Source organism: Colias croceus, chromosome 2 (assembly GCF_905220415.1).
Source record: "Colias croceus chromosome 2, ilColCroc2.1".
Lineage (NCBI taxonomy): Eukaryota > Metazoa > Arthropoda > Insecta > Lepidoptera > Pieridae > Colias > Colias croceus.
Window position 1 is genome coordinate 610,541 of NC_059538.1, and position 18,661 is coordinate 629,201.

The 18,661-nt window shown below is 34.0% G+C and overlaps 1 protein-coding gene across 4 annotated transcripts in view; it reads left to right on the forward strand.

Annotated features, from left to right (window-relative positions):
• The window catches only part of LOC123700842 (protein FAM102A), a 76,899-nt gene that overhangs the window by 24,123 nt on the left and 34,115 nt on the right, over nucleotides 1-18,661 (forward strand). For all 4 annotated transcript variants that reach the window (XM_045648204.1, XM_045648212.1, XM_045648187.1 and 1 more), the window contains exon 2: nucleotides 9,872-10,161. In XM_045648204.1, coding sequence (XP_045504160.1) covers nucleotides 10,016-10,161 — 146 coding nt within the window. In that variant the 5' untranslated portion in view covers nucleotides 9,872-10,015. The remainder of the gene's footprint in view (nucleotides 1-9,871; nucleotides 10,162-18,661) is intronic.

Sequence of the window (18,661 nt, forward strand, 5' to 3'; positions counted from 1 at the left end):
TTTCCTGCATTTTTAGAAACAATTAAACAGAATGGCAATTTATTTTCCGCCGTTAAAAATGTCCGTCGAGTTTAAATGGTTCCCTACCTATTTATAACTTGCTCTAAAACAATTATATTTATTATCTCTTTTAATTTTATAGTTACTGAGAAGTGCTTACGTTGTTAAATGTCTGTTACCAGGTGAAACGTAAGATAATGTATTTGTAATTGAACGTAGTGAACGAAATAGAGATATTGTTAATTGACGTCATAATAGGCACTTATGATAACAGCACCAAGTGTTTTATTGTGGCAGTATCTGATAATGCTTTGATAAACGTATTTGAAGTTTAATTTTATTTACGAGTGCATTACCTATCGTTCTTTGTTAATTTCGCTGTGAAAACAAGGATATTTGAACGTTTGTGTTTGAAATAATAATTGTATGGTCATAAGATTATAAGAAGTTGTAATTAGAACTAATATTTACTAAAAGGATGAGACTTATAAAAAAATTGTATTGTTTTATATATTATTATGTCGCGTAAGTGGGAAGTGTTTTCGAAACTAGAAGACGTTTGAGTTGGGTAGTCATTAGTTTCGCTTTTTTCTTTCCCTGGCAGATACTAAGAATAAGAATCCTTATCACGTAAAATTCATTAGGATCATCATAGAATAGACAAAAGAGGTCTGCTGTGTGTCCCTCATACCTGATACATTAAAATGTACCCCTTCCACACTGGGACAGTGTTTTACATGTATCTGACTTCAGAGAAAAGGTATTTTAATAAAAATCCTCACCCGCTTTCGAATTAATCAAGGATAATTAAAATCAGGCATGTAGAATGTTCCCACGATGCCCTAAGTGTGTGGCAACTGCAATGCCCATATGTTCGGAACAGATGTTTGGTCGGGAGCTAGTGGCCCGTTGTGTAATCGGTAGGCTTAATGGGCTCGGTTATCAGATGTTGATTATGGATGCAAAGTCTGATTTTTTTGTGTGCAGTGGTGTGTTGTGTAATTGGGAAGGATTTTGTTGAAGGTACTGTAAATGTTTTAACAGAAAGCTTCAAATTTCTGGTTTTTATTAGCAGATGGGGTGGAGGTGCGTTTATTGTTCTTTATTTTGGATAAGTAGCTCATGGTGTAGATAAATTTGAGGCGAAACTAATTAATAGCGAAAATAAATAGAGTGCAGTGTTTGTTTTTGTCAAAATTGACAATATAATTATGTAGTTCCATTTCGTGAATGTACTTCTGTAATTTAAGACAATTTGGAGTCCATTAGAGATGGATTAAACCAATGCAGGTAGTTGCTATTTTAATTATGTTAGAATGGAAAACATGACATCTCTTACAATTACGATAGTTTTCGGTATTTCGCAATTTCTACGTTATTGTGAAAAACTATTGTCCGCTGATACGTGACGGTGCATAACATGTTTACGTGTTTGTTGTGTGTGTCTGTGTGACATGCGATACTTCCCCCTAATGTACCCGCCTCGTGACTGTTATGCGATATACTGATAATTATTAATTAGTCATGTTTTACAATTTATAGGACTAACGGTGATGGGTTTTGGGCAGGAAAAAGCAAAGATTGTTAAATAAACTTAAGATTCTTTATTAGACGATGCGCGTAGTACGAAGGGTAAAGACGGAAGAGAGAAATTATAAGATGACACATAGGTATTTGACATACACATTTGTTTATACAAACTCTTTTCACCAACAAACGGCTCGTGATGGGTTGAAACTAGATAAAAAGCCTGTGTGTATACGTAGATGTATGCCTAATATGGTTTTAAATCGATTGAGTAGTTTGAGTCGGTTTTTGTTATGATACAAAAATATAAATATTTCCTCTGAATATAATTAACTTATTTAGAATTATTGCAGTGTACCTGCGTAAAGTGGTTCATTTATTTACTTTTATTAGCAGTTATGTAGTTTCAGTGTCTAATGGACGCGGGATCTTTTTAAGTGTTTCTTTTGAAATGTTATTTTTGCTCTTGCTGCTACAGAACTAATAGAAATTGTAATCTTATAAGAACCGCTTATTTGGAACATTTTTAGTTATTTTTTGTCGTGTCAGTTTTTGTTATTAACTTCTGCTTTAAAATCGTGAATCCAGTAAAACAAGCGCCTTTAAATTTGGCCGTGAAATGAAAACTTTTCAGAGTTCCGTAATTTTGAGTCACGATTTTTCCTGATAACCAGCGGTCTAATGGGTGTGTCAGGAAATCATTTCGAATTTAGAGAAAATCGGTATTTACTTTAGATTTATTATTTTTCAGTTTGTATTTTATAATATTTTTAGTTTAACATTATCGCCAAATAAAAAGGGCTTCTAAACCTAACCTTATCAAATGGGGAACTGTATAAAGCAGAAAACGTGTACAATGAAAAGTTGGCGTCGCTTATCCGTCGATCAGTTGATTTGATACGGAACCAAAGCACGCGTGACCGACTCACATTTGTCGATTTTCGTACTTTAAAGAAACCGTGACCGTATCTCACCGACCGTCTAGTCGCGTTAGTCGAGTTTTTGTCGGCGAAACAATTTCGGTCATCAACCGGCGCGGTGGCGTGACGGTCAGTTGTCGGTACTCGGATAATTTTTCGCGGTTTTTTTTGTGCGTCTTCGCTTCGTGATTCGAAGTTTTCGTAATGTGTTTTTGTGGTAGCGTTTTTATTGGTAAATAGTTTTTGGTTTAGTGACAGCTGCTAATCGATATTTGAAACAATTAAATTGTGTAACTGTGTAAATAACTACCTTGTTTTTGATACTTAACAGTGATCTGGTTGAATTTATAGAGTATCCTAAGTCCCCAAACGCATCGGCTGTAGGTTCGATAACTTTATTTGTCTCTTCATAACAAAAATAAGCACATTACATACTTATGAATATAAATTTAGATTACATACTTACTAACATGACTGCATATTTAACTAGTAAATACGTTTTTATCACGATAAAAGTTCATAAATAACAAAATGCTCTTGTGATTTGTTTTCTTTATTATGGTATTAAATTGTTGTTGAAAGATTCTATTCTATCATGTTCTTTTATGATTTATTACATCCAATACCATACTATTTTCCTGCTACTTTTTACGAGGTTTTAACAAAGTACATTTGCGTGAGCATCAATTTATAGTTTTTAAGAAACCAATTAACGTTTTTTGTTTTCGTCCACAGACTAAAAATAACATCCATCATACGAAACAAGTTGATTTATAAATACCGTCTTGTTTGATTTTAACTAATGCGTAAAGTTTTATTGTTATGTTTTTAGGAAATGGCTCGGAATAAAACTTAATACGATCAGATATCAATATATTCAAGACAAAAGAAAAGAAATGTAACTACGCAAAAGTAAGGTAATGTTTTCATTTGGGAGTTGATTAGGAAAGTTTTGCTATGCTCCTGAAGCGCGAAATTGTAGTTCACGGTTGTTTTGGTAATAATAGTTTTGTATTCGACTAGACGCAGGTACTTATAGTTCGTTTTCGTGTGTGATATCTATGAAGGACTCTCTCATTTGCTGTTGATAACGTAATAATTGTATGGTAATATAATAACAAGGTAGGCGGGCTTATATTTCCAAGCGTACCTACTCCTAAAGTCAATTGGAATATTGAGAAAATGTTCTGTATTGATAGCTATTTACTCTTTAGTTGGTAAAGAGTAAGGATAAAGGGGTCTGCTATCGTAAATTGTAGCAGTTTTATGCTTCTTTTTCAAGGCAATATACATAATTCATATTGCATCAGTCGTTTTGATTTATAGCTAGAAATGGGGACAAACGTAAATTGAATAGGGATAATTTGAGCCCAGTGAAAGGGTTTTCCTGCTAACCTTACGTAGTTGGTGCTGAGTAGTTGAGTGTCTATTATTAGATTGTTTTTTCCGCCCTGGGGTGTAAGTGTATATTAAAGTAGTTAAGTGGGCAATTTGTAGGGTTCCCAATCTGTAAGAAATATCCATTGGTAGAGGATTATTAAGATTTTCAAATTTATATCTAGTGTTTTGCTACGTCTATAAAATGATGTGCTATCATTTTCATCTACAATTCTTTCTGTTTTCGTGTTCATCATGGTCTAAATTTCTTGATGGAATTTGAAGGCATTACTCGACCCAACACTGCTTGTTTTTCGTGTTAGAGACTTAACTATTACTGTTATTGTCAATATTTGTCATTTCTTTGTAAATCTTGTAACTCCCGCTCCTCTGGACTTCTCTAATTATACACATAATGCGTGTTACAAACAACTGTTGCGATTGGTCCAATTCAGTAAGTACACCTGTAGATGGTGACGCAACCAACGCGCATCGTCGCGTGCGCCGAGGTCGCAGTGCCACGACGCTGGTTTTTGTTTATGCGTAGGTACTGAAAATTGTGGTTTACTTCAGTTGTTAGTACCTACATTTGAATGTCGTTCGATTAGGATTTCTTGGTAGATAACGTAGTTGTTTTTATTTACAGATATGGGGAGATTGTCTTGATATATTTTACTATGTATGTAGTTGGTTTAGATTTGGTAATTTGAATATAATGCTGATCAATTCTACATTCTGCTGTAGGTATTCTTGATTTTATTTAAACGTCTCTAGTTTTTTTAATGTAACATTTGTGTTCCTAGTTTATAATTCTTGCCGGTTTGTTTGCAAACAATTCCTTAAAGTTGAATATAAAACGTTTAAACTGTATAAGTAATTTTTGAAGTCATATATTATTCATTGAGGAATCTAAATATAGTTACACATATTTGATTTTAATTGCAAATTCGTCTATTATCAGGATATATTTTTGTATGTTTAGAAGTCACTTTGTCATACAAATTTATTTATATATTTCAGATTGTCTTGTTATAAGTCTTGGAGATAAAAATTGAAAGTATTTCAACGATTTTGAATAAATAATGAATAAGTTATTTCCTTATACTGATGATAACAGTAATATTCTGAAATTATGTTTTAGCATTCATCTGATTTTGTAAGTTATTGTGTAATTTGCCTAATATCATAGTTTCAAAGTATGTTAGTTTATAGGTACATCTATATTATATAACACCTCATCGACTTGGTTTTCTTTAATATTTTCAAAGAATTTGTATTATTGCAGTTTGAAAAGTTTGGAAATTTATTGAGCAGAATTAGTATGTATATGTATCAAAATGTATACAACTATGTATCCTCTATATAACAAATTAATTATACATACATACAGATAAGTAGCGTGGGGTAAAATCAATAATAATGCAAATTATATAGAACAGTTTTCCCAATTGGATTTTCCTATATTGATTTGACAGGAAATTAAAGAGAGGGCTTTGGTTCTCAAAGTTTAAAGATGGGTCACCAAAAGTTTCCTATTGGATATTATTTTAAATATTAATTTTTCACGTCGTAGTAAATTAACAAATAAATAATCGAATCTTCAGACATGTTGTCTATAAAAAGCAAAATTTTGTCCTATTTTAAGAAAATTAGCATAGATGTACACTTTATAATAACGTCAATATTGCAACACAAAAAAGAAAGTTTTTAGTCTCGCTCATGTGATGTTGCAATTGTTTATGCTTTTCTTTTTGAGCATTTTTTGATGATGTGAGGTAAATACTGGGTATCAAATTTAATGGTCAAATTTGAATTACTCATTGTTCTTTTATGTGCATTAACTATGCATTATTTTAATTCTGTCGTATTAATGTTGTTTTAAAGTAAATAGAATGCTGTATTTATCTCTCAAAAGTGCATTTTAAAGATTTACTGTTTGTGTGGAATAATACTTACCGACCTACGTTACTTACACAGGGGCCTTAGACAAAGTAACAATAACAAAACGATAACGAAGTTAGAAATCGCAAAAATGTATGGGCTTGACATTAGATAGACCACGTGATCTAACGCGGCGTATGTCAATCCCATACATTTTTGCCTTTTCTAACTTCGTTATCGTTTTTTAATTGTTACTTTGTCTACGGCCCCTGATTCGATTATTATGTTTGTTAAAGTTATATTATTCTCATCATGGATTACTATGAAGTATGAATCTTGTCAAAAGTATAAAAAATAAAAGTGAAAATATTTTTTAAAAGCTCACTATTAGGTAAAACATTCACGTCTTTATTATGTTAAAATTTACGACCATTAATTACTATAGTTTCGAAGTAATTGCTGAAACTGGTATGGATATACTCGTTGTAAGTTAATGTAAGTTATGACGTCAAGATCGCATGTGTGTGTGTGTAGGCATACATTGTTTTCTCATGTGTGTATGTGAATGCTTAACATGAACAATTTGGCTACATTGCGTAGGACGTTAAGTAAATAATGTTTATTATATTTAATTGTAGTTAGTGGGAAGATTTGAAATTTCATAATCTATTATAAAATATAAAAGATTAAATATAAAAGATTATCACACTTTCAGTTTTTATTACGGTTGCGCTTAGCTTCTTTTTATTAGAGGAAATGTCATAACTGATGTTGCATACGTATTTTGTATGTGATGATGAAATTTAGTTATTTCACAAATAGGTAGATGAAAATATAGTACCTATATGTTTTGGCTTATATAATCTGAAATCTGTAAATATTACAGTTTGCCCTATTTATGGTACATGGTATTTTATTATTATTGATAAAAAAGATAGTCAACAAGACAATCACTACAGTTAACAGTAGATACATATAATTATGTGCTCGTATTTTAATTTATGTTAGGTACTCTATCCCATATTAACGATAAACACGTGTGGGACACACTTAAGTACTTAACCTAACCGCTATCAAACTAAAGTTAAATTTGAAAGCTAACGACCTCTTACATCAGCGGCGCTAATGCATCTCCTATCGATGCACTAAAACGTGTCCCCATTATGATAGCGAGGCTTAATTAATTGACAATTAAGACCCCTTTCCCCACTTCACCTCCCTCTCTTCCCCCCGATGCCCCCTCAAGAACAATCCCCCGTAACGGTTAGCGGCTGGCACTCTGCCAAGTAGGTACGGTATCACGCGAAATGACTGCCTGTTTTATATCGGATATACGTTGTATGATCTCGATTCTTTAGATGCGAGATTGTAGGCTGAGAGCTTGTGATCTAGACCATAGTATGTGGTAGTATTGTGAAAGGAGGAAGCTTGAGGACTGGTACCTAGATGTGCTTTTTTGTTAGAAAGTGACGTGATTTGAAGGTTTTTGGTTCCGTAAAGGTATAAGTTCGTAATAGTAGCAATTTGTGTTTGGGTTCATGGTTCTATGTTTATGTTTACATTGAAAAACAAACACTGATTTATTTTTAAAATCTCTGTAGGATAGCTATGAGTTTGTTTATATTAGTTTAATTGAAACTGTACAAATATTATTACATAGTATTTTACCTTGCTTTCAAGACATAACGAAGCTACATTTATTCATAAATAGTAATTAATTCTACTCAGATTTTGCCATTGTTCTTATATTTTAATAATATTCATCAGATCTTACGCTACACTGTATCTGTGTGTTTTCCATGAAAATGAGGTACAGGGAGCGGTGTCGAAACTCGAAACCGTATATACATCGTCTGTACTGTGTGCCTAGTGCGAGTTTTCATCGAGTACGAAACGTTACTATCGCGTTTGCGTCACAGCCGAATTGGTATGGGAAATCGAACAGCGCCCCTAGCGGACGTATGGGGAAGCTTTGATTCCCCATACAAATTTCGCTGTGACGCAGACGCGATAGTAACGTTTCGTACTCGATGAAAACTCGCACTAGGCACACTGAAATTTATAAACACCTCTTGTTTTTCAAGTACTTGGGATGATGGCGGCCTTTCTTGAGATTGGGAGAAATTATGTCGATGAAAATGCGATGGGAAAATTTGGTTGACCTAATCTAACTAAGTAATGAGAAATGAAAGTGAAATTGTCGAGATAGCTTCAAACTACAACAGTTTTTCTATTGTAGATTTAACAAAAATAGTTGAAAATTATATATCCGATTTTTAAGACTACGTTAGGTTTAAGTTAAAATGTATATCCTCGAGTTAAAGTAGCTAATTAGTTGAAAGTATATAACATAATAATCAGTGCTGATTGCAAGTTATTTATTGCTATTTGCAACTAAAGATATTGATCTAATTACACGCTAATCGCTTCTGACGGTTTAGTAAACTAAATAGTTTTTAACTTTCATGAACAGCTGGTTTGGCGATTTTTGTCCTTTATTTTTGATTGTAGGTGTTACAAGGTTCACTCTGTTACTTATATAAAAAATCATACTATTTTTAGGTATTTCATACTATTTCAAATTCAAATTGTCTATGCTTATGTTATGTCTCCAAATGTAGAAATATTTTCTTCAAATTATTTATTTATTCAATTATCTCGTGTGTTATAGCAACAAGTGCACGGGAACATCGTCCACAAATTCGCGAATCGTATTGCGATTATTAAAATGATAATAAATGAATGTGAATTTTTATTTTTTGATATGATAGCTCATAGCATGATCGACTATTAGAGGCTTCAGTCATTTGCCATCTGGAAGTTTAATTCTTTAGATTGGTGAAATGATCATCCCAAATTCTAATTCTAATGTTTCGAGTATTAGAGGCTTCAGTCATTTGTCATTTGGAAGTTTAATTATGTAGATTGTTGAAATGATAATCTCGATTCTCCTTAATTTTACCCTTTTTTAAATTAGGTATTTGTTAATTTACTTGTGTAAATAAAGTCAGTCTGAATATCTGTTAGAAATCGTAGGTGATCCATTATCAACGAAGAATTTCTGATCAGTATTTACTATTTAATAGACACAGATAAAATAGTTTTAGTTATACAAATAATTACGTTTTAAATTTACTAACTATTGAAGTATCAAGAGACTCGTAAATAAGTTCACGAAAAACTTTCGTCCTCACGGCTCATAACTTCGGATTAAGTTGTATCGAAAGTATTGGAAACAGCACTAAATTACTTTTTTCGCAGTTGTTTTTAAATCGAGTTTCATTGATTACGGCCAAGCGAGTAAATTTCTAAAGGCCACAATGTAACATTGGAATTTTGAGACTATTTTTTTTTCTTGGTCATTTGTTTAATCGATCTTGAAAGACCAGTTTTTGAGGATTCCACGTGAAAAATGGTATTAATGTAAACATTGTATTAAAATTGATTTATCATTTTTGATTAATGTTCTTTAGTTAGTTTTATTATGAAAAAAGTGCGTTTGTGCCGAGCACACGTGTCAGAATTATTCCATGACGTGATGGAAGTGCCATGCCGCGACCTTGAAATTTTACTCTCAACGCGCCTAAAGAAGTTTTACTTCAAAAATAATGAAAAAAAAATATAGGTATGTAAATTTAATATAAAAAATAAAATAAAAGGCTCATCAATCAAGGGTTCCTTCCATGTTAATCAAGGTTGCCAAAAGGATGTAATTACCGTGTGGGGAGAGTAGAATCTGTTGTAATTGCGGTGATTACTCGCGATTGGGATCGGCCTTCGCGTGCTCCCCGAGCGGGCAGGTTGCGCAAGCGCAGCATTGACTTACGTTTGGTTTTTAGGGCTGCGCGTCAAAGGTTTTGGAGCGTATCACATTGTGAGGGCTGTGAATAATAGTTTTAGGGTGTTGCTTTTGAAAGTTACTTTAGTTTCGTTGTTAAAGTTATGGGTACCTATTTAAAATATGTATATTGTATAACCTGCCTTGTGACGTCTCACATTGTTAAAGATCTCATTTGTTTAATTATTTACGCCATTAGTAAAAATATAACTCATAAGTCAAGAATATACTGTGACTGTTGGAAGCGATGAATGTTATAACATTCTGCAGGTCAGGCTATTTACCATAATTTGTTCGCTTTTATCTAAATACCCTCATTTCTTTACAGGTCAAACATCAGCCGTCATGCTGATCCGCAGTGAGCAGCCAGCTACGCCGTGTGTCGCGCGCGCGTGTGTGTGAAGTGTACAGTGTTAGTGTCGGTGTACGTGTTAGTGCGGTGACGAGGTTATACCCACCGGATGGTGGCAGCATGGCGTTCATAATGAAGAAGAAACGCTACAAGTTCGGCGTGCAAGTGTGCCTCGAGGAGCTGACCGAGGTGCCGTTTGTGGCAGCGGTGCTGTTCGCGAAGGTCCGGCTGCAGGACGGTGGAAACTTTCAGGATCATTCGAGCAGGTTGGTTTTGTTATATGTTTTAAGGTAGTAGATTAATGATGAAAGGTCGAATAGAATTGATGATGGTAAATAGCAGTTGCCTTAGGTGAGATTTTTATACAGAGATTCGGTCAAATAATATGTCTTGAAACAGGGAGGATGATAAGGAATTGGGGATAACTGGTCCGTTCTATTTTTATTTAATCGTGTTGGAAAGCTTATTATACAGCTTCAGGGCAAATGTATAAATTGGCTACTGCATCTAATTATTAATTCTAATGAATATTTCATAAAATGTGTGCCACGCTGTAGTTTTTGTAATGTGTTTGACGTCATGCAGGTGATAATTTCGCTTGAGCCTCACTCAGGGTTTATCTGCAACACGTTGACGTCATTGTACTGATTGTCTGTGCACTCTAAGCTAATATTATTTAAAGAGGAATACTTTTTGTTTCATTGTTACGATTTTAACCTGAAATTTTTTTCGATTGGGTTCGAAATACCATTAGTTTAGATACATCTTTAGAGAGTAACATAGTGACTAATACAGGCAAGTGACTGGTACTGTGTGTGATAGTAATAATACTGAGTGATAATAAATTTAAATTTGTATTGCATATAATTTGCGTTAACCTTATTTGTTTATCAATATATGTTATGTATTTCGCTATTATTGTGGTATGAAATGCATTAATTTTACATTAACCATAACCTTAATTGTTATTATTAACTGTGTGTTGGATAAAATTGCGAAACGGTTAACAACTATGTAATGCTTTGGAGCATTTATGAATATGTATTGAGAAGTGTTTCCCAATATTGCGATAGATTTATTCGTCCCAAATCAAGTGTCAGAAATAGCTTCTTTTATATTTCTCCGGCTCAAAGAATAGTTATGACTTCGCAATCCGCTCGCACAGAGATCTTTATTCGCTTTTATCTTAATCTTGTCAAAGCATTCACGTACGCAGGCACGGCTAAATCCCCGGCTAGTCGAGCGAGACACGTAATCGTTTGGCTGTGATTGTGTTGAGGCGGTAGCGGTAGCGATAATATGATAATTGACGTTAATTCATAGGTTAGTAAAGAAGCTTCTTGATCCATTTTGAACATGGATAGACGACGTCGCAGGAAATGGTGATTATGCTATCAGAATATCCAACTTATAATAGAAAACTGTCCAGTTCAGAATCTGACAAAAAATATAAAGATGGTAAATAAAAAAAAACAATAATTTACAAAGATGGTGAAAAAAAAAAAACAATAATTTACACTTAACTACTGGCTATTATATTATCTGGCTTGAATTTAGGTTATTTTCCAAAGAAATAGTTCTATATGATCACAATAAATAGAGTAGATGTTAACCAGCGCCCGCTGTCGCTTTCTCTTCTCCACCGTTGTCAATTGCAATCACAAACACAGACTAAGGAATGACATTCCTCTCCCCGGCAGGCGATCTCGCGCAGCATCCCATCGAGATAAGCCATGATGTACGCATGCAATAGTCTATTAAGTTTTGGCTTAGCGTAAAGCTAGCGCGTGACGTGGCGTCATGTGTTTTGATATTTGGCGGAGGAGGTGGACCATTTGGCATGATATTTTGGCCTAAATGGGTATCGATACCATTTCTGCTATTCGAGAACTAACTAATGCGTGTTGCAGTCTTTACATGGAAGTAATTTAGTTTCTGAAGAACTATGTTTTATAGTTACCAAGGCAAGTTATATGTCGTAAGTAAGGTCAAGTAAGTATTATTGTAACTACACTTGTTTCATATGCAAAAATTTATATAGAAAATCAAAAACAGTACACGGTAAAGGGGTGGTAAGAAATATCAGGTACTGTTCAGAAACCATTCAATTTTTATCACATAGTAATTAAACAGTCCTCAGTCTCCTATTTTTATAAAGATCAGTATAGTGTATCAAAACAACTGGCTGTCATGGTAATCAGTGTACACAGTACAGCACGGAAGTTATTGTATCACAGATAATCTAGACTATTGTATAAGTCCGAACCGGGTGTGGGGAGCTACGGTTATCTACTATTGTGGCTCGCAATGTCGCGTCAACGATAAGTGACTAAACGGGTGTGCCGCCGGGTTCCGTGCGATGATCGCTTCCTGGTGGTTATTGTTGGCTATCTGTGTTGAGGTGCTAAGTTAGGTTGGATAGGTTTTAGTCTTGGAGGCCTGAATGGATAGTGTCGTTATAGTTTGGTAGAGGTGGTTTGTTTAATGTCAAATTAATTGAATAAGAAAACAGACGATGAACATTTTTTAACACGCTTTTATTTGCCTAATTAATTTGTTGATATACAAAAATCGAAATCTAATTTTAATAGCGTTATTCAAAATAAGCACTGTCTTCGAACCATTGAAACGAACGGGTAAATAACAAAAATTACTTTATTGTATTTGTCAGTTACCTGTGTACGTTACCAGTGTACCTTTTATGTGTAGATACACACACAGTAAATACATGCTAATTTGGTTAAGTATTTCATAAATTATAATATGTAACTTAAAACACGATTGCTAATTTTATTTTTATAAAAAATTTAACAACTCTACAATCTACAATAATTTATGTTGCATCTTTAACACAACATCCCAAAAAAATGTTAAGTATTTCCTTCAATACATTTAGAATAATAAAACAAATAATTGATGAGTTACGTGTGTATGATGCATCTGACGGTCGGTGACGTGCGTTAAAAGCGAAACGTCGGGCGGGTGAAGGTCGCACCTTGGTGTGCTGCCAAGTGCACTAATTACTCCAAATTATTTATATCTGCACTTCAGTTCCGCCTCCTTGCTGTGTGTGTGTTTGTGTGCACACATGCAAGGAAAGACTCTATTGATTTGTTTGGGATGTTATCGCGCTGTCACCTTTCTGGCGTGAGCGCTATTTATCTTGTCTGGCATTAGCTTTAGAAGTTTTGAATATGCATGCAGTGTAAAACCAATTCGTCTGGATTTGTGGACGTTGAGAGGTCTCAATAACATTTGCATAAGTTCCCAGTACGATCTTCGGCCGTCCCTTTTATAGACTCGAATTAAAATGCCTCACTGAAAATTTATGAAATCCAAAAGAAACTTCGAGGGAGTTATTAGGACAAGATTAGTTTAATGTAATCTACAAAAAACGGACGTTTGAGTATTAAATAAACATTTCAAGCAAAGTTATAAAGAGGATAAGTAAACGGGCATCGGAATTTAAAAATATGAAACTAGGTAAAAAATATATACGTCCAGCACTCGGACCAAAATTAGGACGCACTCTTCAATTAATTGGAGTAAACTGGAGCGGATTATGCGGCACGTATGTGAGGATTTTATAGTGATATTTCAATTTTTTTAATCCAGCTCGATGGACAATTTAGTCTGCCTAGCGGTATTGTAATTGTGCTACTGGTTTAGGAGTTTACCGATAAAAAATATGAAGCTTTCTCTTTGAGAGAGAATTTTAAGAGGGATTGGTAAATTAAGACAACCTCTACTTTTTAAGTAATCTTGTTGTAGGTATACTGCTAAACGAATATTAATAATTGTTATAACTTACGTCACTTTGGTGTACGTTTTCAAAACCATATTTTGTACGTTTGCTCGTAAAATTTTGTTGTTCAATTTGTCCTCCCACGGTGCAATTGTTTCCAAATTCTGCTTTCAATCCGGTCACGTAAGGGTTTACAATGGTATTATTGGAAGCGAAATCTCAGTCTGAATTATTGTACCTGTACTATTTTTGGATCTGAAACTATTGAATTATAAAATACGTTCATTTAAATGCTATTGCATAGGTATTTGGTGATTTTAAGGATGCAAATAGCCTCTCGGGCCAAACATAGACGATAATTTCAACTTGATCGGTTTTAAAGGTAGTGTTACTTTTAGAAAAAAAAAAAAACAAGAGAAAAAGTATAAATGTATAGATATAAATAGATATAAGAACTCTATACCAATACACGAATAGAAGTAATACAAAAGACAAATATAAATTCGGCTCTCTTGGCGCAGTAAATAGACTCGATATTTTTGTGAGCACAAGCCGTTTCATCCGATATTTCCTACGAGAAATTGACGCAAACAAACAACAAAGATGATTGTCGAGAATCTGTATAGATGTACAAACAAAAACAATATTGTTTGCCATCGTTCGCGGAAGTGAAGGTCGTATTGTCGTCAATCCATTGTTTAGTCTATAGTCTATAGGTACTATATAGTCTAACTAGTCTCGTTCTTCGAATGTGATGTGCTTTTATCTAGGTATTGGAAGATGAGCTAGAAGGCTAAAGCTATGAGACGAGATAGTTTTATAAGAAATGGGTGGAGAATGAAAAAATACATTTGGAACTTGTATTGCAAAAATATTTTAGATAAAGAAAAGTTATTTAAGTGTTATTTAGTGTGAAGGCTAAATCATACAATATTTGTATTTGAATCATGTTATAAGTGCGCACCTACCTATAACTATGTCCCAATGCTATGCTTAGCTATTTCCTTAAATGTATTTACTTATCATCTCTTCTTATCATCAACTACTGTTAAACATATAGTGAATAGAGAGAAAGCGTCACACAACGCATTAAAGCGCATCCTCTAGGCGCATGGACATCCCGTTCCGAACGTCACTCGCATGGATAGGGCGATGCAATGGGAAGTGAGCAGTTAGCGCCCCTGCATGGAATGCGGAGACGAGCTAGGGTTGCCTGGTGTAATAGTACCATGGTTTATAAGGCCAGGGTTGCCTGGTCTCATAGTGATATGGTATTATATTTATAGGTGATGGCTGCCTGGTTAAATTGTGCGCTTACGTGTATAGGGAGCATCTATCCAGCGTAGAATTTGTCATGGCATGTGAAGGTGTTCGTTGAAAAATTTAGTAGGATTTGAGAAATTGATGGCATTGATGGTCATTTCCTCATGTTTATTCCTTTATCAGACTTGACTGTCTCGTTGGTGAAGACTGTAATTGGTAGCGTTTTTCTATAGATATCGAGATAAGCGTGAATTTCAATGTTGCAGATAACAAATTTAAAAGAAAATAAAAATAAGCTGACATGTCATTAATCATTTAATAAAATACACAAATCAATAAATACTTTAAACAAGTTGGTTTTCCATACAACACTCATGTCGATAACCTTTTCACCTTAAATCGGTTCAAATTGTTCACTTTGTTTACATGTTTGTTTATTAAGAGCTTAATAATATTGCATAATATTTACCTCGTAACAGCATTGTGTGTAAAACACATTTAATTGAATACGGATCGGTTCCATTATGAATTAATTAATTAGGTACATAGTAAATGACGTAACGATGATGACATAATCACAATACCTAATGCCCTAATGATACAAGAGTATTATTATAAAGTCCATTGTAACCGACTTCAGAGAAGGCAATTATCAATTTGTGTGGATAAAATATCATAAAGACTTTTTTAATAATCTCTTTCGGAGCGAGCGCAGTCTCCAATCAAAATTTTTATCCCCCTCTTGAAATGAAATATACACAAAATCTACCAATAATTGCTACCTATGTGAAGTTGGCAACTAACTGAATAAAAATGAGTGTTTCTCAATTCTATACGATTGTACTAGGTTTGTACCGGATTGTACCGCTTTTTATTTCGTTTGTACCCCAAAGAGGTGGGGGGGAACATAGGATCGTAGTTATATAGTTTGCTGCCGACCTAGAAATACAGCATTTTTTTAATGCTAACTCAAAGCATTTCGTTTGTACCGGATTGTACCGTTATCAGAACCGAAAAAAATATATAAAAAAACTAATATTCACGTTTATACATATAAATATTTATGAAGATACTAAAGAAAATTCGACTAACTGAATAAAAATGAGTGTTTCACAATTCTATTCGATTGTACTAGGTTTGTACCGGATTGTACCGCTTTTTATTTCGTTTGTACCCCAAAGAGGTGGGGAGAAACATAGGGTCGTAGTTATATAGTTCGCTGCCGACCTAGAAATACAGCATTTTTTTAAATGCTAACTCAAAGCATTTCGTTTGTACCGGATTGTACCGTTATCAGAACCGAAAAAAATATATAAAAAAACTAATATTCACGTTTATATAAATATACATGAAGATACTAAAGAAAATTCGACTAACTGAATAAAAATGAGTGTTTCTCAATTCTATTCGATTGTACTAGGTTTGTATCGGATTGTACCGCTTTTTATTTCGTTTGTACCCCAAAAAAGTGGGGAGAAACATAGGGTCGTAGTTATATAGTTCGCTGCCGATCTAGAAATACAGCATTTTTTTAAATGCTAACTCAGAGCATTTCGTTTGTACCGGATTGAACCGTTATCAGAACCGAAAAAAAAATATATTAAAAAACTAATATTCACGTTTATACATATAAATATTTATGAAGATACTAAAGAAAATTCGACTAACTGAATAAAAATGAGTGTTTCTCAATTCTATTCGATTGTACTAGGTTTGTACCAGAACGTACCGTTTTTTATTTCGTTTGTACCCCAAAGAGGTGGGGGGAAACATTGGGTCGTAGTTATATAGTTTGCTGCCGACCTAGAAATACAGCATTTTTTTATGCTAACTCAAAGCATTTCGTTTGTACCGGATTGTACCGTTATCAGAACCGAAAAAAATATATAAAAAAACTAATATTCACGTTTATATAAATATACATGAAGATACTAAAGAAAATTCGACTAACTGAATAAAAATGAGTGTTTCTCAATTCTATTCGATTGTACTAGGTTTGTACCAGAACGTACCGCTTTTTATTTCGTTTGTACCCCAAAGAGGTGGGGAGAAACATAGGGTCGTAGTTATATAGTTCGCTGCTAACTGAATAAAAATGAGTGTTTCTCAATTCTATTCGATTGTACTAGGTTAAAGGTTTGTACCAGAACGTACCGCTTTTTATTTCGTTTTTACCCCAAAGAGGTGGGGGGAAACATAGGGTCGTAGTTATATAGTTCGCTGCCGACCTAGAAATACAGATTTTTTTTAAATGCTAACTCAAAGTGGTTGTGTGGTCGATGCTCAAAGCATTTCGTTTGTACCGGATTGTACCGTTATCAGAACCGAAAAAAAATATATTAAAAAACTAATATTCACGTTTATATAAATATACATGAAGATACTAAAGAAAATTCGACTAACTGAATAAAAATGAAAATTTGACTAACTGTGTAAAAATTTATTATGGCCATTTTCTCATTAGGTTAAGTACTTTCGATATCAGTTTAAAGTTTTTTGATATCTGTAATAGTTACAGAATAATCGCCTGTGCACACTTAACGATTACACCCTGTATAACCTGACTGGCTGACCGCCTCCTTGGTACAGTGGTTGACGCGTGAGCGTAGAACCGAGGGGTCCTGGGTTCGATTCCCGGTGGAGACGAAGAAAAAAAAATGTCTCGGTCTGGTAGGACACAGAAGGCTGATCACCTACTTGTCCCTAAAGAAAAATCGATCAGTGAAACAGATGTATGCATAATGCATCTGCCCCTTACCCCACTACGGGGACATGGGACTTCACACTTCACTTCTTTGGGGTACAAACGAAATAAAAAGCGGTACAATCCGGTACAAACCTAGTACAATCGAATAGAATTGAGAAACACTCATTTTTATTCAGTTAGCAGCGAACTATATAACTACGACCCTATGTTTCTCCCCACCTCTTTGGGGTACAAACGAAATAAAAAGCGGTACAATCCGGTACAAACCTAGTAAAATCGAATAGAATTGAGAAACACTCATTTTTATTCAGTTAGCAGCGAACTATATAACTACGACCCTATGTTTCTCCCCACCTCTTTGGGGTACAAACAAAATAAAAAGCGGTACAATCCGGTACAAACCTAGTACAATCGTATAGAATTGAGAAACACTCATTTTTATTCAGTTAGTTGCCAACTTCACATAGGTATAATTGCTTTGTGGATTTTAATATTTACAAACATCATTTGTAAACAAAGTCTGCCAATTTGCTATTTGAAGCCCCAAAAATGATTCGTTTACAATTGGAAAATAGATGTCTATTTTAATATTGGCAAAACAAACACGTCTTAGCTATCTTTGGTAAAATACCTAATTAATTTATGTACACATAAAAAAGTGTAAAAAAACACAATAGCAGTAGATCTCTAGATCCCATTGTGATATTCAATCGAATCAGGGAAACGTTAATTGTCTTCCGCCATTTGATACTGTATTGTATTGCTTAGCTTGGAAGTAGTTGTGTACTTGCTTCTTTTGGTTAAATCTGTTTTATGTTAGATTTTCTAATACGTGTGTGTGTGTGTTGCGTATAAATTAGGTACCTACCGTTTTTGTTTCGAAGTCTTATTAGTATTTTGGATGGGCTGATTATTATTTATATACGAGTATCATAAAAAAATTGTAATTTATTGCTTTAGCCCTTAGAGGTCTAGAGAGTCTAAGGGCGAATTCTATTCTATATTAATATGCTTTCTTGACCTTTCCAATATCTCTGTGCCAAAATTCTAC